At 43.4% G+C, this 23,443-nt stretch overlaps 2 protein-coding genes across 10 annotated transcripts in view; one reads left to right on the top strand and one right to left on the bottom strand.

Annotated features, from left to right (window-relative positions):
* Positions 1-23,443, bottom strand: part of LOC141191559 (uncharacterized) — a 211,822-nt gene that overhangs the window by 96,673 nt on the left and 91,706 nt on the right. The window lies entirely within an intron of this gene.
* LOC141191561 (uncharacterized) lies at positions 1,856-12,079 on the top strand. Its single transcript, XM_073661489.1, has 8 exons — positions 1,856-1,919; positions 2,688-2,767; positions 4,968-5,117; positions 5,247-5,426; positions 5,510-5,633; positions 5,716-5,813; positions 6,012-6,102; positions 10,887-12,079. Exons 3-8 carry the CDS (start codon positions 4,977-4,979, stop codon positions 11,885-11,887), a joined length of 1,635 nt encoding a protein of 544 aa, XP_073517590.1. The 5' UTR covers positions 1,856-1,919; positions 2,688-2,767; positions 4,968-4,976; the 3' UTR covers positions 11,888-12,079.

The raw sequence follows: 23,443 nt of genomic DNA, 5'->3' as shown, positions 1-23,443 counted from the left end.
ACTACAGAAAGAAGTATTTTTTTACAGTCAACAAATCAGGGTGGAAAATAAAATTGGAAATCTCTCACCCAAAATTCAGATCCACTGAGTGAATAGGAAGTTCCTCCTCATCCAAGGCAAACAAAGGACAGAATCCTCTTCAGGTCTGGGAAGGGTAGAGACCGGAGAAATTAGCTCTATTCTGCCATATAGGTCAGTACCGTAACCCTACATGCCCCATGACTCCTGCCCTTACAAGAGCAGTCCACAGCTTTCCTGGAGTGTCCACAACTTTCCCGGAGCATCCACAACTTTCCTGAAGGGAAACGCGGCTCCGCTCGGTACGCCTCGTACACGCGCGGCTCCGCTCACCTCTTACACGCGCGGCTCCGCTCCATACGCCTCGTACACACACGGCTCCTCTCCGTACGCCTCGTACACGCGCGGCTCCTCTCCGTACTCCTCGTACACGCGCGGCTCCGCTCCGTACGCCTCGTACACGCGCGGCTCCGCTCCGTACGCCTCGTACACGCGCGGTTCCTCTCCGTACGCCTCGTACACGCGCGGCTCCGCTTCGTACGCCTCGTACACGCGCGGCTCCGCTCCGTACGCCTCGTACACGCGCGGCTCCTCTCCGTACGCCTCGTAGACGGGCAGCTCCGCTCCGTACGCCTCATACACGGGCGGCTCCGCTCCGTACGCCTCGTACACGCGCGGCTCCGCTCCGTACGCTTCGTACACGCGCGGCTCCGCTCCGTACGCTTCGTACACGCGCGGCTCCGCTCCGTACGCCTCGTACACACGCGGCTCCGCTCCGTACGCCTCGTACACACGCGGCTCCGCTCCGTACGCCTCGTACACACGAGGTTCCGCTCCGTACGCCTCGTACACGCGCGGCTCCTCTCCGTACGCCTCGTACACGGGCGGCTCCGCTCCGTACGCCTCGTACACGGGCGGCTCCGCTCCGTACGCCTCGTACACGCGCGGCTCCGCTCCGTACGCTTCGTACACGCGCGGCTCCGCTCCGTACGCCTCGTACACGCGCGGCTCCGCTCCGTACGCCTCATACACGCGCGGCTCCGCTCCGTACGCCTCGTACACACGCTGCTCCGCTCCGTACGCCTCGTACACACGAGGTTCCGCTCCGTACACCTCGTACACACGCGGCTCCACTCCGTACACCTCGTACACGAGGTTCTGCTCCGTACACCTCGTACACACGAGGCTCCGCTCCGTACGCCTCGTACACGGGCGGCTCCGCTCCGTAAGCCTCGTACACGCGCGGCTCCGCTCCGTACGCCTCGTACACGCGCGGCTCCGCTCCGTACGCCTCGTACACACGCGGCTCTGCTCCGTACACCTCGTACACGCGCGGCTCTGCTCCGTACACCTCGTACACACGCGGCTCTGCTCCGTACACCTCGTACACACGCGGCTCCGCTCCGTACACCTCGTACACACGCGGCTCTGCTCCGTACACCTCGTACACGCGCGGCTCCGCTCCGTACACCTCGTACACACGCGGCTCTGCTCCGTACACCTCGTACACACGCGGCTCTGCTCCGTACACCTCGTACACACGCGGCTCCGCTCCGTACGCCTCGTACACACACGGCTCTGCTCCGTACACCTCGTACACACGCGGCTCCGCTCCGTACACCTCGTACACACGCGGCTCTGCTCCGTACACCTCGTACACACACGACTCTGCTCCGTACACCTCGTACACACGCGGCTCTGCTACATCCACACTGTAAACCCCTCCTGACCCCACACATAAACTTCAGCTCATCCAGCACCATGACAACCAGCACAGCAGAGTCCTGCATCCACTGAGGCCCCTGATCATGTGACCCCTGACTCCTCCCCTCCTGTGACCTCATCACAGCTCCTGTGCGCACAGAGCAGCCATATATGTGGTGGCGGCTCTGCAGGTGGAGGTATGTGGAGACCCCATTACTGGAGCATTAATACTAGATATATATTGCACAGGGGATATCGCAGCCGATTCCCTCTAGAATAATCCTGGAATCGCAGCATTAGATGATTATTTCTCTGCAGTTTCTATAGGACATAATACATTACACTCCCTTTGGTTGGGTCATTATCGGGGCGCCTTTCTTTATAGTGAGTCTATGCGGTGACATCCAGGAGGCTCCACACAATTGAGGAACCCCAATGGGGACATTACGGCTTGTTCACCATCCATGACTGAATCAGTGGACATGTATGTGGTCTCTGGACCGGCCGTCTCTTCTGTATTTGTAGGTTTATGGAGCTGACACTATAGTTTTATAGGATTACGCGTTCACAAAGCGACTGATGATTGTTAAAATTGTGACAAATATCAGGAAAAACTTGGTTAATAACCTCCAGTACTGAGGACGTCATTTTGCAAAAGTCTTCCGGGAAGGAGATTAAGCCGGTAGTGGAATCTGTAGGGAACCTGTCGTTTCTGAGGCATAGTACGTGGGGTGTAAATTCGTCTGCAGTAGAATTTTCCATCAAGTGAACCCACATATTAGTAGTCAGAGAAGCTTCTGAATATGTCTCCATCCTGAAAAGGGTCACCTTGCCATGGTGGGATGGCTGTTATGCTTTTTTGATCAAAAACTGTGTTCACTAAGGACCCTATGTTATTTAAATGCACTTTTGCTTTTTTACTTATTTAGTTACAGCAGGGTTTATGATCACTTTGTTCCTTGTAGGTTTTGCATATGTCTCCATAGATGAGAAGATATTAAACAGGCATTCAGCTCGTCTGCTGGCGTTGCTCCCTTAAGAACAGGTAACGTTTGGCAGAAGTCACCTGTAAAAAGTACAATTTCCCCCATTAAGCGATTGGATCCCTGCAGATCTTTCAAGGTGCGATCGAGGGCCTCAACAGCTTTCTTGTGCGCCATGGTACATTCCTCCCAGACAATTAATTTGCAAATCTGTAATTCTTTAGCTTTCCCTGAGCCTTTAGTGATATTACAGCCAAGAGTTTCCAACAGCACTAGATTCAAGGGCAATCCTAGTACTGAATGAGCCGTGCGCCCTCCATCTTTAAGAGTGGCCGCAATTCCAGATGAAGCATCGGCCAGAGCAATGTTAGTGTTTGAGCGAATTTCTGTGAGCAGGAAATTAATTAAGAATATTTTACCGATACCTCCTGGTCCATCAAGGAAAAACAGTCTCCCATTTCCACTTGAAATCGGATCTGTAATTGCCAAATACGCCGATCTTTGGTCATCAACCAAATGAGGCTTATTCAATGTGACAAATTCTTTCAACCTTTCCAAATCATAGCTTTTGTTTTGCAGAATATCACAGCCCATAACATCAAAGGATGGTCGAACTGGTGCTGGTAAACCAAATTGTATTAGAGTTTTACTATTGATACACTTGCACCTTTCTTCTGGCGTCAAGAGGACTTTGGTGAATATGTCGGCAGTGAAATTTAAGCCTAAATCCGGATTAACTCTCCTGTGCACTCTCAGAATATCTTCGCTAAGATATTCTTTGTGTTTTTCCCAAAGAGCTCGGGGATTGAAAGGTGCACAGGTTGTAATTATTATAGCGAACAGGTTTCGAAGTTGAGGTGGAAAGTGAGTGAGGGACATTTTCTGCAATGTCATGTCCCAGTGTTGATAATCTTCGATCAGACCACGCTTTTGGCATGCCTCCCTGTAAGATTGACACAGCTCACCACCAACTGTTTTTAAATCTGTGAAAGTCTCTGGCCCGCGGACAGTGTGACGCAGTAAACGTAGGTGGTAACACTCTGCGTTGTTTGGATGAAGTGTATACACGAGTCCAAGAGCATCACTGCAACTTCCGTCCCATCCTTGGACCCTTGCACCTTGTTTCCTTTTGCAAAATACTTTTCTCAACTTATTCCATGTATAATATTTTTGGAACTTCTGAATATAATAAAGTTCTCGCAAATGGATCTGCTTGACACGGGAGAAAGAAAGCTGTTAATGTTGTATTAGGTGGTCGAGCCGCTCTTTCTTTTAAATTATTGGTAGTGAAATAAACTTGTCCATTTTCAAGATGGACTCTGAGATGAACTACAGTCGGATGTTTTTCATAGATGGCAAAATTGAGTAATCACCACATGGATTCGTTACTACTTATATACCTCCCCATTTTTGTTTGTGTAACGGAAACACTGCCATATCACTGCCTTTGTTAGCTGATTTGCAAGTATATTTGACTCCAAAGAATTGCAATATTTCACGTTAATGTGCGCGTCAAACATTTTTCAAAGATACAACCCACTGATTATTTCATTATCTGTGTACTGATTAACCCTTTGAAATCTGATTGTTGCAGTATATCCTCGCTGTTCACGTTTCCGTCTTCTGTAAAGAGTGACTCTTTGATTGCTGTCGCTCTAATTCTTTAAAATCCTTTGGGCAAAAACTGTAGTTTTGCATTCAACAGACAGACACCCATTTTCTCCTTTATACCTTTCCAGCCTAAATTCAGAGGGCCAAATCCCATGAAAGGGGGAAATTTTGAGTTTTAGTGTTTGCAATATTTTTAGTCTGGTGTTAAAGACGGGCCGTGCAAAATTTCACTTAAACCTTGTGAAAAATGTGGTTTTGTATTTAACGGGCTCAACACACAGATTTACTGATTTATATATATATATATAGACGTAAAGAGGAAAGCAAAATGCCATAAAATAATATATCTCCTCATATGAATTCCCTTATTGTGTCCAGTACTTGTATTATTAAAATATCAGTAAATGATTCCAGAATTAGCTTTATGGAAGATGAGTCTATGAGAAGAGTCTTCAGCTGCAGACTCCGAGGAAGAAACTGCTTGTTGTCTGTGGCCTAAAATATAAAGGTTTTATTACTAGATGTAAAGAAGAAAACTAAATACTGTAAAATAATATGTCTCCTCATGGGTTTCCCCTTATTATCTCCAGTAATTGTATTATTACACAGGATTTTTATGATGTTACATCGGCTCATCATCTTCTCATTCAGGTCCGCACAATGTCAGATCCTCTCAGTGAAGATCTTCTATATAAGAGAATTTTCCTTATGGACCCATCAAAGATGGATATGGACAGAGACAAGATGGTGGAGAGGATATTACACCTCACCCTAGAGATCCTCTTCCGTCTTACTGGAGAGGTGAGAGATTCTGATGACGTCACATTACATCATTCTTATCTATGGGAATAACAGATGGACAGAACTGGAGAGTTGAGGACTCTGGAAATGTCTGTAGTGAGATTTATTAATGTGTCTCTCCATAACCAGGATTACACAGTAGTGAAGAAGACCTCTAGTGAGCGCTGTCAGGACCCTGTGTCTGAGGGATGGGGAAGACCCCTGAGCCCAATCACAGGGCCTACACCTCACCCCCTGATGCATGATGACATGAATGACCAGAAGATCCTAGAACTCACCTACAAGATGATTGAGCTGCTGACTGGAGAGGTGACACTGCTGGGAATGCTGGGACATTATACAGTGACGCTATGAAGGGATCGGGGGGGTGACGGTATCATTGTATGTGTCAGGTTCCTATAAGGTGTCAGGATGTCGCCGTCTATTTCTCCATGGAGGAGTGGGAATATTTAGAAGGACACAAAGATCTGTATAAGGACGTCATGATGGAGGTTCCCCAGCCCCTCACATCACCAGGTAATGGACAGGACTAAATACACATGGCCTATATTATCTGTATGTAAAGAATGAATTCAGTCCCTGTATGTGTTTCCTCCAGATCTATCCAGTAAGAGGACAACACCAGAGAGATGTCCCCGTCCTCTTCTTCCACAGGACTGTAAACAAGAAGATCCCAATGTTCCTCAGGATCATCAGGTAGATGGAGAGAAGGTGTCATGAGATCTCCCCTATGATGTGTAGACGGCTGTGAAGGTCTTGTGCTCAGTCTTGTTTTATCCACCATTATTATATGCTTTCTACTTGTGTAATGAGAACGGTGAAGATGGCCGGATTAGGGCTGATCATAGATGTGACTTCTCCATGTGTCTGTGACTTTTACAATACTGGTTTCAGGGTGAAGATGTGACCCATATTAATACTACAGAGACATATGTGAGGGGTGATGAGTGGTGTAAAGAGGAGATTCCTACATATGACTACCCAGGTGAGTAGTGACCACTAAATGCAGAGAAGTCACAGATTCTTCTCAGTCACCGGCTGTGGCTGCTTTATCGGTGGTGTAGTCCGGCCGTATCACAATCGTGTGACCACCATTTTGCTACCAACCCATAACATTCTCATCCACCAAAAAATTGTTCAAATGACTTTGGGTATTGAAAGCCCTTTTTTATAGAATTTACAATCTGGAGGATCCACCTACCCCCTGGGATTAGAAGATGCTGACCCTTACCTCCTTACCTGCTCAGATCTGTAAACTAAAAAGCCAAATTACAGCGTATGTAGAATGTGTTGACAAGTTAAAAAATCACTTGAAGAAAAATATTATGATGGGCCTGTAAGAGAAAGCGGAGGGTAATGATGGTGTTGGCTTCCTAGATCCCGGATATCTTATTGGATGAATCTACCTTCTCTCCCATCTGTGCTGCTGAATGTGCTCATATGGTCCCTACAAGACCAGGTCCAGTCTTTCTGACCAAACTTTGCTTTTATGATCGACAACATTAAATGTGCAGTGAGGCCAAGTGTGAATTTCTGTACAATAACAACAGAGTTTCCCTTTATCCTGACTTTTCAATTTCTTTTAAAACCAACTAACTTCAAACATAATTGTGATAAACTATACAGAAAACATTACACCTGTGCCATGATATATCTCTAAGCTGTGCGTGGCTGATGGCTGTAATATACATTTATTTACGCCTGCAGGAGATGTGTTGGCTCGAGCCCTGGTTTCATGGATTCACTCCACATCATAAATTCCATTATGTTTTCAATCCTAAGGAATTCAGATTACTGCACAATCTCTCCTGAAATGGGGGTGCTAATACTTTCTCTACTCTTCTGATCAGGACTCATAGTAGCTCCAATGGTCCACCATAAATGAGTGCGACTCCGGTTTAGTGTTGGATTTCTCCCCTCATACATACTTTGTTGTTGGGGATGTAACATTTTTTATTCTATCTCTTTTTTTACAACTTCATTCTGCATGATAGTTTGATTGTGGTGGGATCGGCCTGCCTCACTTATGTGAATATATAACTCCTTGGTGGTCTTTAAAATAATGCCTTTTCCAAATCCCAGAGGTCCAAATTTAAGACACCTCAGCTCTGCACTATTATAAAAAGTTCTCTTCTTGAAACTCATCTGACAGAAAATATTGTTCCTTACGATAGTTTAGATTCCCAAGAGCCACCGAGCCCCATACTCTAATTACCCCAGAGAGGTTTCACCACTAGTTACTCACTACTTACTGATGAAGTGCTGAGTTTGATCATTTCAGTAGATGTGTTATGGTCTATACTCACAGTTTTGACTACAGTAGTTAGTGCCCAAAATACTCTGATTTAATCCCTTCCTGCAGCCAGTTTTGTGTTCCTATCTGGGCCCATTTTTCAAATCTGACGTGTGTCACTTTATATGGTGATATCCTTTGTGAATAATTCCAAACTTAATAGGAAACAAATGGACCTTACAAATTATTTTCCAACTTCTCTTGAATCCGGCAATACTCTGTATGCAATTGTACACTACTGTCTGGGCACATGGCAGGTTAAGAAGGGAAGGAGCGACATTTAGCTATTTGAATGCAGATCTTGCTGGAATAGTTTGCAGACAATGGTCACCTGGCAGCTCAAATGATGGCTACCACAAACAGGCTTGGTGCTATCTACTCCATTTTCGAGATACCAGGGATTACTTTATCACCCTTTAACCCCTCTACATGGATCTGTTCTTACACCGAGACCTCTAGGCTTGGGCCACGGTGTTAAAACGAAAAGTTGACAGAGTCCTATGATCTGAAATGTATAGTCAGTTCAAGAAACCCCCCAGAAAAGTAGTAATGTAATAAAAGTATCTAGAGGTTCTTAATGATTATTAAAGTCAGATAGAAGAGGCCAGAGGACTCTTATCAGAAAAAAACTGTGGGATCAGTTTAATTATACATATAACAAATTTTTATTGAGAATATATATTCATATAAGTAGAAAACCCAAGAAAGGTGAGACAGAATAAATTGCTAGGATTATTTAAAGCAATAGTGTGCAGATAAAAACCCATAAGAACACATTGGATCCCCAACCCTAATCACTTGGGATTATAGGATAGGCAGCAAAGGAACATGTTCTCCTTCAGGGATAGGTGCAGTGCAGAATATTATACAGATAACTTGTGCGCAATTGCACACAAGCACCTAATGGGTTATCAGAGCATTGCAAACATTAAATATGAAGTGCTATACCTGAAGACATGCTGGCGTGTCCTAGAGCGGGTAGGAGGTCCAAGTAAGCGCCTCGACGCGCGTTTCTCCTTCCGGCTTTGTCAGGAGGCGTGGGGAGAATTTAAAAAGGGGCACTATATAAATGAGTATGTCCGGGTGGCTGGCGAATCGGCGCACCGCTCGTCATGTTGTTACTCCCCTCAGGGCGCGGCCGGCCAGCGCATGCCGGAAACAATGGGAGGGAGGACAACGTCATCACTCCCGTCGTCCCGGCAACGAATCCAGCCCGCGGCGCCACAGGGGACAAACAGCACATGTGCGAGGTGTGTCTGCACCACTAAGGTAAAGCTACAGATGATTCCAAATATTTAAGAATTAAAGATTAGGTTTAATAAATAATTCTGGTAGATTTATAATGGCTTAGAGGGATAGAGATGAGGGCGTATATCCTATTAAGTATACCACTGCCAGAAGGTACATGGCTGAGTCATTAATGGTAAATATTCCAAACTTGCTATATCTAATACCGACAGCATGATCATAGGAGATGGCAGATAGTAGATCCCTCCTGAAGAATAATAAAATATCGATATGGGAGGGACATATATATAACCACTCATACTCAAAAAGTATTGCCATGCAGATGCTTACAAAGATAGGTTACAGCAAAAATACAAAAAAGGGCACATATGTAGCCCTCCATGTTCGAAACATACTTCCCTTACAAATATCTACAAAATTATGTGGCAACGATCCATATCGTCACATAACACGAGAATTTATATATATCAATATGGGAAGGGCATATATGTGACCTTCAATTTTCAAAAATTATTCCCCCAAAGACATTTGTAAAATCGCATAGCAGCAATCTGTATTGTCACCTAAGGAGAATACATATAGAGCTTACCGCCTTTCAAAGATACTTCCCAAATAATATTTATAAAATCGCATAGCGATAGTCCACATGTCAGCATGCTGTTTCGATGGTAAGTATCTTGGCGATCTTCCTTAGTGACACTTGCAGAGTCGCATGGCGATAGTCCATATGTGAGCATACTGCTTCAATGATGAGTATCATAACAATCTTCCTTAGTGATACTCGCAGAATCGCATAGCGATAATCCATATATCGACATGCTGCCTCAATGGTAGAAATCTTAGCAACATTTATGCACAAACCTAAAATAAAGTTATTTTTATATAATATATAACAGTAAAGCAACTAATGTTGATATATAACTAAAACCAATGTCCTCAGGTTTGATGCTGAATGGATGCTTGCGTTCCGTAGTTCTTTGGGCCACGGTGTTACCTGCTGTTCTGTGGTGTGAGATGGGAAGAAGAATAGTCAGGTAGCCGGGTCAGAACCAGGAGGGCAGAGAACATACAACATCAGAAGACACAAGAGTAGTCAGTAAACGGGCCGGGATCACAACAGGAAACAAATACACAAGCCGGGAGCTGAGCACAGAGGACTGAACCAGAGGAGAACAAGGCTGTATCTGGCAGCTTCCAGCCATATGCTTCCAGCTTTAGTAGGGTGCGGTGCTTTCCAGTTGGCTGAAGTAGGGAGCAGATTACTCCAGCTGGACAGCACACACACCCATACTGCAAAACTGGATGGTACTACAGGTCCCAGGCACCATAATCTTAGTGGCTGGACAGAGCCGTCGCCATACAGAGCTTCTGGTTCTGACGTCTCCTCCATCACCAGCGCCGCCTGCAGGATGAATAAGGCGGCTTCTGCTGAGAGAAGCAGACGTCGCAGGAGCAGATCCCAGAGGAGATGGGACCCACCATTTACAGAAGCCCTAATATGATAAAATATCAGAAAACCAGAGCAGTGGAAATCCCCATATAGTGAATACATTTTATAACCCTCAGTGAATTAATCTATAGGAGTAGTGACTATTTTTACTCCTCAGGCACTTCCCGGAAATTAGCACGCTGTGGATGATGGAGAGTGAAAATTACAAATATATAGTTTCATTACCCAACACATAGTGCCCAGATTGTGCCCCAGGAGACACACACCATCAATTAAGTGGGCTCTTCTCACTATAGTAATGTCAAATACATGGCGGCTAAATGTGGTTTGGGCGCACTGCAAGGCTCAGAAGCGAGGGGGAGATCTGACTTTGGGAGAGCGGATATTGCTGGATTGGTTTATGGAAGCCATGTTGCTTTTCAAAAGCCTTTGAGCCACTAATAATATGGAAACCTATTTTTCCAATGACAGATAATGGATCTTAGTGGGGGATTGTTTTTTGCAGGATGAGTAGTTGTTGTATTGGTATTATGTTTGCCTATATAACACAGTTTGGTGCCTTTATATTTGGGAGGCAGAATGAACAAACAATTGAACACCACGCTCCACTGGTTCATCCTATGAGGTTTTCTATTAGACTGTGACCTGTCATTGTCTTGGTGAATAATTCAATATGTTTACATAACTTGCCTTTTCTACAGACCGTTTAAATAGAAATGTTAATAAATATAAATTTCAATTTTTTTTTATTAAAAATAATTTATTTTCTTCTTGGCAGATGACTGTACCAGGAGATCAGAGGAACAGCTGACATCTTCAATTTTGAAATCAGACGATCTTGAGATCCCCCAAAATGCAATTGAAGTGAATGCCATTACTCCAGATATCCCATCATCCCTTCACAGCAAAGATCTGTCATCTGATCCTTTGAAGCAGGTCCTGTCTTCTGATTCATTACCGACTACTAAGGAAAATCAAAGTTACAAAATAAGCATTATTAAACAAATTGCTCCTGAAGCAAAGAAGCCATTTTCATGTTCAGAATATGGAAAGAGTTTTCCCCTCGAAAAGTCTTTTCTTAAACGTCAAAACATTCACACATCGGAGAATAGATTTTTTTGTTCCAAGTGTGGGAAATGTTTTAACTACAAATCAAATCTTGTTACTCACCAGAGAATTCACACAGGGGAGAAGCCATTTTCATGTTCAGAATGTGGGAAATGTTGTAACCAGAAATCACACCTTATTAGTCACCAGAGAACTCACACAGGGGAGAAGCCATTTTCATGTTCAGAATGTGGGAAATGTTTTAGAGTGAAACCAAGCCTTATCAAGCATCAGATAATTCACACAGGGGCGAATCCTTTTTCCTGTTCAGAATGTGGAAAATGTTTTAACCAGAAATGGAATCTTGTTAAGCATCAAAAAACTCACACAGGGGAGAAGCCATTTTCATGTTCAGAATGTGAGAAATGCTTTGCAGGGAAACCAAGTCTTATTGCCCATCAGAGAACTCACACAGGGGAGAAGCCTTTTTCATGTTCAGAATGCGGGAAAGGTTTTAATCGGAAAGAGCAACTTGTTATACACCAAAGAACCCACACAGGGGAGTACCCTTTTTCCTGTTCAGTATGTGGAAAAAAATTTGCAGAAAAATCAAAGCTTACCAGACACCGGAGAACCCACACAGGGGAGAAGCCTTTTTCATGTTTAGAATGTGGAAAATGTTTTCTGTGGAAATCATCTCTTCTTAGTCACCAGAGCAGTCACACAGGGTAGAAGCCTTTTTTAGATTCTTAATGTGGGAAATGTTTTACTTGTAAATCAACTGTTAATGAACATCAGAGAAGTCACACAGGGGAGAAGTCGCTTTCATGTTTAGAATGTTGAAAATATTTTATCCAGAAATTGTATCTTTTTAAAGGGAACCTGTCAATGTCATCAGTAACACTCTTTTTTTCATTAAAATTGGCGCTAATATCATGAGTATATAGCACTTTATATAGTTATATCAGACCTGCTCGTTTAGTCATAGGGGTGTGATCCTTGCATTCAATCAGGGCTGGTGCCACTCACGCATTTGAATTCTGCTCCCAGCTCGCGCTGAAGTAAGTATGTTGCACTTGCGCAGTATAACATAGCCAGCCAGCAAAGCTTACTGTGCTGTGAGCCATGCATGCACTGTGATGAGCGGCTCCCCGCCCATGCGCAGTGAGGCTGTGTAGTGGCGGCTGGGGATGGCCACCGCCATGAGGTTGCGAAAAGCTTTCGTCTCCACAAGCCTAAACGGCAACATTTCCAGGGCAAGCAGTATGGAAATGTGGCCATTTAGTATTGTGGCTTATGGGTGAGCGGCTGTGTATTTACTCTTGCGTTCCAAGGACTGGGGTAGGTACAATTGAACGCTGCGCTGGAACAAGGACATGGAAATGGATGCTGACGGTGTTTGCAAGTGTGCAATGACAGGTGCAGGGTGGGAGGCATCTTCACCAACATCATGGACAGGGTATTAGTGTACATGTTCAACAGGGGAAGAGGCAATGATGTCACCCGCAGACACAGCTTTTGGCCCCTGGCGTTCGGCCCAAAGTAGTCTGGTGCATCGCTTGGATGAGCCTGAGCATGCTGGTGGTGGTCAGGCTGGTACTTGTGCTGGCCCTGCTGATGCTGGCATGGTAGATGTTCTAAATTGCCTTTTTTGGGTTAACTGGACTGTCTTCAAAAAAGCGCCAGACTTGGGAAGACCTAACTCTTGGCTTGTCAACTTCACCCTTGTTGATACTCTGGGGAACAGTTGCCCACCTTGTGTCTCTGTCCACTCAACTGCATCTTCCTGGCTGTTGTGGTGCTGCAGCTCCCTTCCCCTGTGCACTGCTGTCCTCACTCTGCATGTCACCTTCCCAGGTTGGGTCAGTCAGCATCATCCACCATCTTGTCTTCCACTTCTGCACCCTGGTCCTCCTCTTGACTTGCTGACATTGAAACGCCATGTGTTGGCAATTGTGTCTCATCATCATCCACCTCTTGCGATAGTAATTGCATTTTTTCCACCATTGTCTTCTTGCGAGTGTGGCTGCTCAAATATTTATGCATCGCTACCTGCGAACTCCTCATGTCCCGCTTGAAATGGACAGAGCGAGAGGCCAGAATCTATAAATGGACATGTGAACAGCTCTTTGGAGTGTCCAAGCGCAGACACTCTGTCTCTAGGCACTCTGCATGGTGGGAGAAAGGAGGATCATGGTCAGAATTATGTGGTCCAAAATCACAGCTACTGAGACTGGACCGTGTGGAAGACAGGGTGGCGCTGGCAAAGTGATTGGAAGCATTATCTGTTCTCAATCTAACAACCTTTTCACTCTGGTTTGGCATGAAAAGAGTGGTGTTCCACGCCACACCCACGTACAAAGAGATGAAGCTAGATTGACATGATAAGTGTGTTAGTTGTGCTCCCACAGCAGCCACAGTTTCACCTTGCCCATGACTTCGGCCTTTTCTCTCACCATCAGCATCATGTCCACTACCCCGTCCCTTACCCCGCACCCTGCCCATTTTAAATTACGTATGATATACCCCTGTTGAGAAAACGTTGCAGTATTATAATGGCAGGAAAACAATTTATTTTTGTGTTTGAGCCACAACTGCAGCACAATAAATACCATAAAACATTTCACTGGTGAAAATAATGCATTGTATTACAATGGCAGGAAAATTTACCCACTTCAGATGGACTGGTTTCACTGTAGGAGCAATATAGCGATCATATTGAGATCCAACCAAGTCTGGCTGTATGCTTTTGACACACAACTTCCTTAGTTAAAATGGTGTATAATAATTTCCTGCTCAGAAAAATTTGCAGGATTAAGAGCAAAAATATTATTATTATGCCTGAGAATTATGCCTATTATGCCTGAGAAGGGCTTTTCGTATCAGTTGAAGCATATAGGACGTACAATTCACCCTATCTTGTCCTACACGATCCCTTCAGCACAATCTCTCCTGAGGCACTGCTAACAGCAGTATTAATCTTGATTATAATTAGCCCTGTAGTTCAAAGAAATAGAAATGTGGTTTTATCCCTGACTTTATGCAGCTACAGTTCTGTCCCTCTCTCATCTTCAGCTCTCCTTACTCTGCCTGTTTCCGGGATACAGTGTCTTATATAGACCTGATGACACTATGCGGCCAGTCAATCACAGTAACGCCACAACCAGGGTGGCTACGGCATTACAGTGACTGGTAGGAAATCCCCACATGATTTTTGGCTGTCTAAAAAGTGACAAACATGCGGGGCGTACCACATGTGTAAAGCCACTGCCAAGGCTACAGCAAAGAAACTAATCTTAGAACTTATCAGCAGATACGGGGTGCCCGAGGCCATAGACGGTGACAGAGGCGCCACTTTTCCGGAGAAGTAATGCAGGAAATAATGTCCGCCCTGGGAGTGGAAAAGGCCTTTCATACTATGTACCATCCACAGAGTAGAGGTAGTGTAGAGACATTGAATTCGGCCCTGAAACTCAAAATCTAGAAAGCCATGGCTGAAACGGGCAGACCATGGACAGAATGCTTGCCCCTTGCACTCTTTTTAATCAGGTACACTCCCAACAAAAAAAACAGGCCTCTGCCTATATGAGGTGTTTATTGGGTCAGCCCCTAGGCTAGGGTTGTATTTTCCATAGCAGCTCCAGATGCAACATGATAGGCTGTCTTCTTATGATATTTCACTTACAAAATGCTTGTCTAGCATACAGTTATATGAAAAAGTTTGGGCACCCCTATTAATCTTAAGCTTAATGTTTTATAAAAATTGGCGTTTTTGCAACAGCTATTTCAGTTTGATATATGTAATAACTGTTGGACACAGTAATGTTTCTGCCTTGAAATGAGGTTCATTGTACTAACAGAAAATGTGCAATCTGCATTCAAACAAAATTTGACAGGTGCATAAGTATGGGCACCCTTATCATTTTCTTGTTTTAAATACTCCTACCTACTTTTTACTAACTTACTAAAGCACTTTTTTTGGTTTTATAACCTCATTGAGCTTTGAACTTCATAGCCAGGTGTATGCAATCATGAGAAAAGCTACTTAAAGTGGCCACTTGCAAGTTGTTCTCCTGTTTGAATCTCCTGTGAAGAGTGGCATCATGGGCTCCTCAAAACAACTGTCAAATGATCTGAAAACAAAGATTATTCAACATAGTTGTTCAGGGGAAGGATACAAAAAGCTGTCTCAGAGATTTAACCTGTCAGTTTCCACTGTGAGAGACATAGTAAGGAAATGGAAGAACACAGGGACAGTTCTTGTTAAGGCCAGATGTGGCAGGCCAAGAAAAACATCAGAAAGGCAGAGAAGAAGAATGGTGAGATCAGTCAAGGATAATCCTCAGACCACCTCCAGAGAGCTGCAGCATCAACTTGCTGCAGATGGTGTCACTGTGCATCGGTCAACTATACAACGCACTTTGCACAAGGAGAAGCTGTATGGGAGAGTGATGCGAAAGAAGCCGTTTCTGCAAGCACGCCACAAACAGAGTCGGCTGAGGTATGCAAAAGCACATTTGGAGAAGCCAATTTCTTTTTGGAAGAAGGTCCTGTGGACTGATGAAACCAAGATTGAGTTGTTTGGTCATACAAAAAGGTGTTATGCATGGCGGCAAAAAAACACAGCATTCCAAGAAAAACACTTGCTACCCACAGTAAAATTTGGTGGAGGTTCCATCATGCTTTGGGGCTGTGTGGCCAATGCCGGCACCGGGAATCTTGTTAAAGTTGAGGGACGCATGGATTCCACTCCGTATCAGCAGATTCTTGACAATAATGTTCAAGAATCAGTGACAAAGTTGAAGTTACGCAGGGGATGGATCTTTCAGCAAGACAATGATCCAAAACACCGCTCCAAATCTACTCAGGCATTCATGCAGAGGAACAATTACAATGTTCTGGAATGGCCATCCCAGTCCCAGACCTGAATATCATTGAACATCTGTGGGATCATTTGAAGAGGGCTGTCCATGCTCGGCGACCATCAAACTTAACTGAACTGGAATTGTTTTGTAAAGAGGAATGGTGAAAAATACCTTCATCCAGGATCCAGGAAATCATTAAAATCTACAGGAAGCGACTAGAGGCTGTTATTTTTGCAAAAGGAGGATCTACTAAATATTAATGTCACTTTTCTGGTGAGGTGCCCATACTTATGCACCTGTCAAATTTTATTTGAATGCAGATTGCACATTTTCTGTTAGTACAATAAATCTCATTTCAAGGCAGAAACATTACTGTGTCCAACAGTTATTACATATATCAAACTGAAATAGCTGTTGCAAAAACACCAATTTTTATAAAACATTAAGCTTAAGATTAATATGGGTGCCCAAACTTTTTCATATAACTGTATACTCTCGAGTTTACTCTTCCTTTCTAGATCCAGATTCTGTGGAAGGGAGCCACCCCTTGCAGCCCGAAGACTGGGTGGTGGTCAAAAGACACATCAGAAGAGCCATTGAGCCTCAATTTGATGGATCCTTCCAAGGTCTGATGACAACTGAGACGGCTGTTTGAGAGAAAGCCCAATTGGATCCATGACTCACACTGCAGGATGACAGCTGACCCAAGAAAGCCACTGATTGATGTGGATGTACAGTACACCTTGTGCCTTATCCTTTAACTTTGATAAATGGGGGCTCATCGAAGACTATGTCCCAAGATATAAAGAATGGGGAGCTAGTTAGCACTTTCTGGTTTAATACCTCAGACCATGTAATCAGTTACAAATTTGACCTGTGTAACATGGTCTGCTGCCCTAGGGTGGAGTGGCAGCGTGGGGACATCTGTAGACTCACCCAAAAGTATATATGTGTCACCAATGCCAACACTGGCTATGGGTCTGATTGTGAGTTCTGGACTATGGTAGGCTGGAACATTGGGAAAGACAACCCTTCTGTAGCCCGCAAAAAGACAGACAGCATGGGTAGAAGCCTCCTTACTACAGTCATGGCCAAAAGTATTGAGAATGAGACAAATAGTAATTTTTCCAAAGTTTACTGCTTCATTTTTTGTAATGGCAATTTGCATATACCCCTGATTGTCAAAGAGTGATCAGCTTAACAGCAATTACTGTACTTGCAAAGTCAATATTTGCCCAGAAAATGAACTTTAACCCCCAAAACACATTTCAACATCATTGCCGTCCTGCCTTAAAAGGAGCAGCTAACATCGTTTTAGTGATTGATCCATTAACACAGGTGTGGGTGTTGATGAGGACAGGGCTGGCAATCAATCAGTCATGATTAAGTAAGAATGACATCACTGGACACTTTAAAAGGAGGCTGGTTCTTGGTATCATTGTTTCTCTTCAGTTAACCATGGTTATCTCTAAAGAAACACGTGCAGCCATCATTGCACTGCACAAAAATGGCCTAACAGGGAAGAGTATGGCAGCTACAAAGATTGCACCTCAGTCAACAATCTATCGCATCATCAAGAACTTCAAGGAGAGAGCTTCCATTGTTGTCAAAAAGGCTCCAGGGCGCCCAAGAAAGACCAGCAAGCGCCAGGGACCGACTGATATTCTGCAAAAGGTACAGGGAGTGGACTGCTGAGGACTGGGGCAAAGTCATTTTCTCTGATGAATCCCCTTTTTGATTGTTTGGTACATCTGGAAAACAGCTTATTCGGAGAAGAAGAGGTGAGCGCTACCACCAGTCTTGTCTCATGCCAACTGTAAAGCATCCTGAAACCATTCATGTGTGGGGTTGCTTCTCAGCCAAGGGAATCGGCTCACTCACAGTCTTGCCTAAAAACACAGCCATGAATAAAGAATGGTACCAGAATGTCCTCCAAGAGCAACTTCTCCCAACCGTCCAAGAGCAGTTTGGCGCCCAACAATGCCTTTTCCAGCATGATGGAGCACCTTGCCATAAAGCAAAGGTGATAACTAAATGGCTCATGGAACAAAACATAGAGATTTTGGGTCCATGGCCTGGAAACTCCCCAGATCTTAATCCCATTGAGAACTTGTGGTCAATCATCAAGAGACGGGTGGACAAACAAAAACCAACAAATTCTGGCAAAATGCAAGCATTGATTATGCAAGAATGGACTGCTATCAGTCAGGATTTGGTCCAAAAGTTGATTGAGAGCATGCCAGGGAGAATTACAGAGATCTTGAAGAAGAAGGGGCAACACTGCAAATATTGACTTGCTGCATTAACTCATTCTAACTGTCAATATAACCTATTGGTACTCATAATATGATTGCAATTATATTTCTGTATGTGATATAAACATCAGACAAACACTAATAAAAACCAGAGGCCAGCAGATCATGTGAAAATATAATTTTGGTGTCATTCTCAAAACTTTTGGCCATGACTGTAGAATGACTCAGCTACAACCAGAATACATGTCCAAACATTGTACAGTAAGTCTGACAACTGTCTTCCCCTATGCTTGACAATAGAGAACCGCTCTGTTACAGATGCAGAACTATAGATGTGATGGGCATAAATATCCCGGGGGACACTGACCATTTAGGACATTTATCTTAAGGATATCAGGGACTGACCTATTCTAAATAAGACTGAAACCCTGCAACCTAAGCTTCCAAGACTTATCGCTGGTGTACTTCCCTATAAGCGACTAGACAAACCTCATTTATTTCTCCTGCCTAATTCAGGTATTTTCTGCTGTAGAAGGAGAAAATACTTCGAAGTGTAATCTGCAACAGCAGTTTTATCCCCTTCTAGACCCTAAAAACATAAAGGCTAATGGAGTTAGACCCTATCCGAGGAATAACACGTGTTTCCCGATTTTAATAGGTAACATTGACCTAAAGCAATTAAGTTCCTTGTACCGCAGTCCCACCACCGCCACTAACTTGGTACAAGTCTATGTCCTCCTGAATCAGATGGTAGCTAAGGCTGACTTGTGATGGGTGTGTGGAAATGGTGACTTTTATCCAATACTGCTAGTGGGATGGAATGGCACATGTGCTATTGTTAATTTCCTGTTACCATTCCAGATGGTGACTCCGAATATAGACAAGCTCCATGAATATGCAATGGGAAACCAGAGACACAATCGTGATACCAGCACTCCTACTTCTTTCGACATTCACGTGCCGTGAAAAGGGAGATCAATGGGTGCTACTCTTTCCCCAAGTCTATACATGCCACAAAAAAAGTGATAAAAAATCTGGCTCAGTTGTAAAGGTTTTTTTAAATGTGCATGTTCCAAATGTACGATGTGCCAGTATACATTGCAAACGCAAAAAATTGATGCAGCCAATGATACAAAAAGATTTATTAGTTGCAATACAAATTATGTTGTGTATTGCATATTTTGCAAAGAATGTAAAATAAAATACATTGGCTGCACAATACGTAAATTAAAGAAAAGGATGGCAGAACATGTGACCAACATCAAAAATAAAAAAGCATCCTATTCAGGAGCGTGCAAGCATTTTGTAGAGAGACATAAAGGTGAATTAAACAATTTTTCATTCTATGGGTTAGAAAAGGTGGATATTCCTATTAGAGGAAAAAACTCCTCCTAAGAGAATTATTTTGGATTATTAAACTGGATACAAAATACCCCAACGGCATGAACTATAGGAATGATACCCTTTATCTATATTAAATCTTAGAGATTTAAATGCCTGTGGTTTTTTGTGTTTTTTTCATCCCCTCTCCTTCTGGTTTCCTTGTGATTTAGCCTTGTGATTATGCTAATTATTCTCAAATGTGATTGATTGCTAACATATGTGTTTATTGATCAACGGTTGGTCATCATTTGTTTTTATACCATATATCATAAGGAATCGGAATCAGTGAATAATGGTTTTTTTCCAGAAACGCGTTGAGATGTATTCCCAACCTGTATGATCTTTTAATTATTTTGCAATAAATTGAGGATTTTAATTATTTTTGGGACTCACCATAATTATTTTTCCTATGTGAAGCCTTAAAGTCACGGCTATTGGTTGGAGACCCACAGCATTGCAAAACGGACTGAGTCATATAAATAGGACATGGTGAGGCTGCTTTTTTGTTTATTTACCGAATAGGCACTATACTTCTCTAAATGGTATGCAATAGCCACCATAGCTCTATTGTGAGGTACGGATGAGTATAATTTGACCATATCAAATGTAGCAAAAGAATAGTTAGGATGCCATTTGAAATGATCAAAAACCTTAGGGACAGTAGAAGTGTCCTTCAAAAAACCTGGGGTTCTAATAATTGAGTATTTGGAGATGACATCCACCCACTCACTAAGGTTCTCGTTCAGGGATCCAATACCAGAAATTATTGGTCTGAGCGGAGGGAGGAAAACCCCCTTGTGAACCTTAGGGAGTCCGTGGAAAATAAGAATGATGGGGTATTCAGGAATCAACAGTTTTCGTAATTTAGGGTTCAAAATACCAAGTCTGCTATATCCAGACTGTCAGGAAATATTAAACATCTCTCAAATCTCTCCCTCCCAAGTCTTTATCCGTCCCCACCTCCCCTATCCCATTTGGAGTAAGAAGAGCTAGCAATCTAAAAAGCTGCTTCTATGCAAAATAGCAGTGTACAAAAGAAGTGACAAACTTTATTATCCAGGCTAATTACGAAACGAAATGGAGCTTCTGGTAAAGGAGACATGTGTGACAAATAGACACCTTTGAACATATGGGCCAGAGACTGAATGAGTTGTGCATTTGATCAGAAATAACAAGTATGACACCTGAAAGAGATAGTAAATATCTCGTTAAGGCTTCAAAGGAAATCTATCACACTCCTTACAATAGCCAGGACATTCCTAGCTGCATATGAATTCGATCTCCAGACTCTGAGGCACCGAAATGAAATATGGAATAGCGGCATTTCTATATTTCCAATTGTGATAGGACATATATTTTTAGTGGCGGGGCTAAATAAGGAACAGTATGCATATTTTTCTGTATCTGTGAGCCCTGCCGATGAGCTGTAACACAACAGTGCAGAGATAACCGACAGCATCATGTTTGATCTCTAAGGAAAGGTAAAATCGCAATAAAAAATATGGCATCATTCGCTTACTTCTGCGATCATCGAGCGAGGAGATATCACAGAAATTAGAGATTTAATAAAACCATGAAGGGCGGTGACCAACCCATGTGATGCCATCACAGTGGAGTGTGCGGGCAGGACCTACTTCGTCATAAAACATCAAGCCGAATATTGATATATGCTCATGCTGGGAGATACATATTTTCATGTAAGCAGGGATCACTTTCACTGTAACGGCCAAATCAATCGAAGTGCTCTCCTTCGGCTAAACTGAATCGTCTCTGTGATTTGTATAGTAAGTTCTTCTATTAATCCCTTTTATTTTGTGTAACTGTATATGCTGTATTGTTTTGTCCCCCTTTGTAAAATCTTTTGTAGATTTTTTTCATAAACATTGCCTCCCTTTGGATTAAAGGTGTTGTCCAATACTTTCACATTGATGCCCTATCCTTAGAATAGGGCATCAATGTATGATCAGCCGGGGTCCCGCACCCGCCACCCCCGCCAATCAGCTGCGATCGGTGGTGGCGGCCGGCGGCGGCAGGAAGTGCTTACCTGCGGTGCTTGGCCTTCAAGCTGTAGTGGCCGGTGCTTGTTACTGCACATCTGCCTCCTATTCAATTCAATTGGAGGTGGATGTTCAGTACCCCGCGGCAGCCACTACAGATGGACGGCCAAGCACCGCAGGCAAGCACTTACAGCCGCCGTCACCGATAACAGCTGATCGGCAGGGGTGCCTGGTGCGGGACCCCAGCCAATCACACATTGATGCCCTATCCTATGGATAGGGCACCAATGTGAAAGTAGTGGACAACTTCTTTAAATATAAAATTTAATAGCTGTTTCTTTTGCTCTGTAATAGTTCCTCTTCCGAAGCCACACGCTACCTATAAGGCGTCCAATCGGCCAGAAAAACAGATTGGTGGTGGCAAAGAATAATCTTTCTTGGGTTATTGTGAAGTGACAGCGATCGTACAATGGTGTATACATATATTCCATGTGTTGGAAGGTGGTGTGTACGTCATACGCTCACTGCTAGCTTGCCAATACCTACGTAGTGAGAACAGCCTGCAGCCGCCTATATTGATCGTCAGCTAATCGTGCAATTGTCCGGACAATAGGGGGCAGCAGAGAGCTGTTCACTCCAGAGATCACAGTGGGTGGTCTCTATGAGTAATCGGGATCGTGTGGAATCCTTGACACAGACATTCTGGTAACTCAGATTTAAATGCATTAGTACGAACAGACCTTAAGCTGGTGTAGGTGTTTGTGTCGCTGAGGATGGAAAGAGCCATGTTACAATACAATTCGGTGTCCAATACCACAACACATCCATGTATGGTTATACTAACATTTTGTTGAAGTTCTCTAACCACTGGAGCATATCAAAATTACTATTATGCTTCATATTACAGATACCACCATGTAATTTTTAAGGTCATTTTCAACTAGAGTTTGAAATAAACCTAAAGTTGGAACCCTGGATTGCAGAGGATAGTATGCAGGGTTAGATGGGATGATGTTAATTCCTCGATCTTGTGGTTTATTCAAAGAAAAATCTGGATCCTGCAATGAAGACAAAGTTAGTAAGGCAATCTGTTCAACGACTGTAAGTGTAGCATCATTATGTTCCATAATCTCTGCCGTCATGTTATTTGGAGTGGAAGACTCTTCGGACTCATTGAAGAAATGTTTTGTAACTGTTAATAACCGTATAAAGGGATTTACATTTCCTATTGTTTGAAATAGGTCAAAATCTTGTGAGGGGACATAAATTGCGAGACCAGTCATGTGGTATACGGTATATTCTGCAGTAGCCGTCACCTTCAGTATATTGGCTATACCACACGTAAACTGAAGAAGAGGATCGCCGAACACATCAACATCACCAACAACTCCGGGTATTCTGGTGCGGTTTAACATTTTACCATAATACATAAACAGGACACTTCATGTTAATCATTTTTCGGACTCGAAAAGATCAATCTTGTGGCCTGTGGTGGCAGCTGGAAAAAGCAGCCGGCCCTGAGGGAAGCCTATTGGATCCTGACTCTAAACATGGAGTCCCCCCATGGTATGAACTTCAAAAATGATTTGTTTTTCATCTACTAATATTTCCTTGTTTTTCGGCTTGGCGATGTATATTTAATTTCAATTTTACATCAAAACAATGTGTTTCCTTATTCAGGAATGTGGACATACAATTTACATAATGTTTAATGATCAGTTGTGATTCACTATATGTATTCTACAGTCGGACCCTGTGCACACGTTCAGTTTTCTTTTGTAAATGATG

The sequence above is a fragment of the Phyllobates terribilis genome, unplaced genomic scaffold (genome assembly GCF_046119375.1).
Source record: "Phyllobates terribilis strain yellow unplaced genomic scaffold, ASM4611937v1 Scaffold_47__1_contigs__length_9908305, whole genome shotgun sequence".
Lineage (NCBI taxonomy): Eukaryota > Metazoa > Chordata > Amphibia > Anura > Dendrobatidae > Phyllobates > Phyllobates terribilis.
The sequence above is the reverse complement of the archived record's forward strand: the minus strand, read 5'-3'. Positions and strand labels throughout refer to the sequence as shown.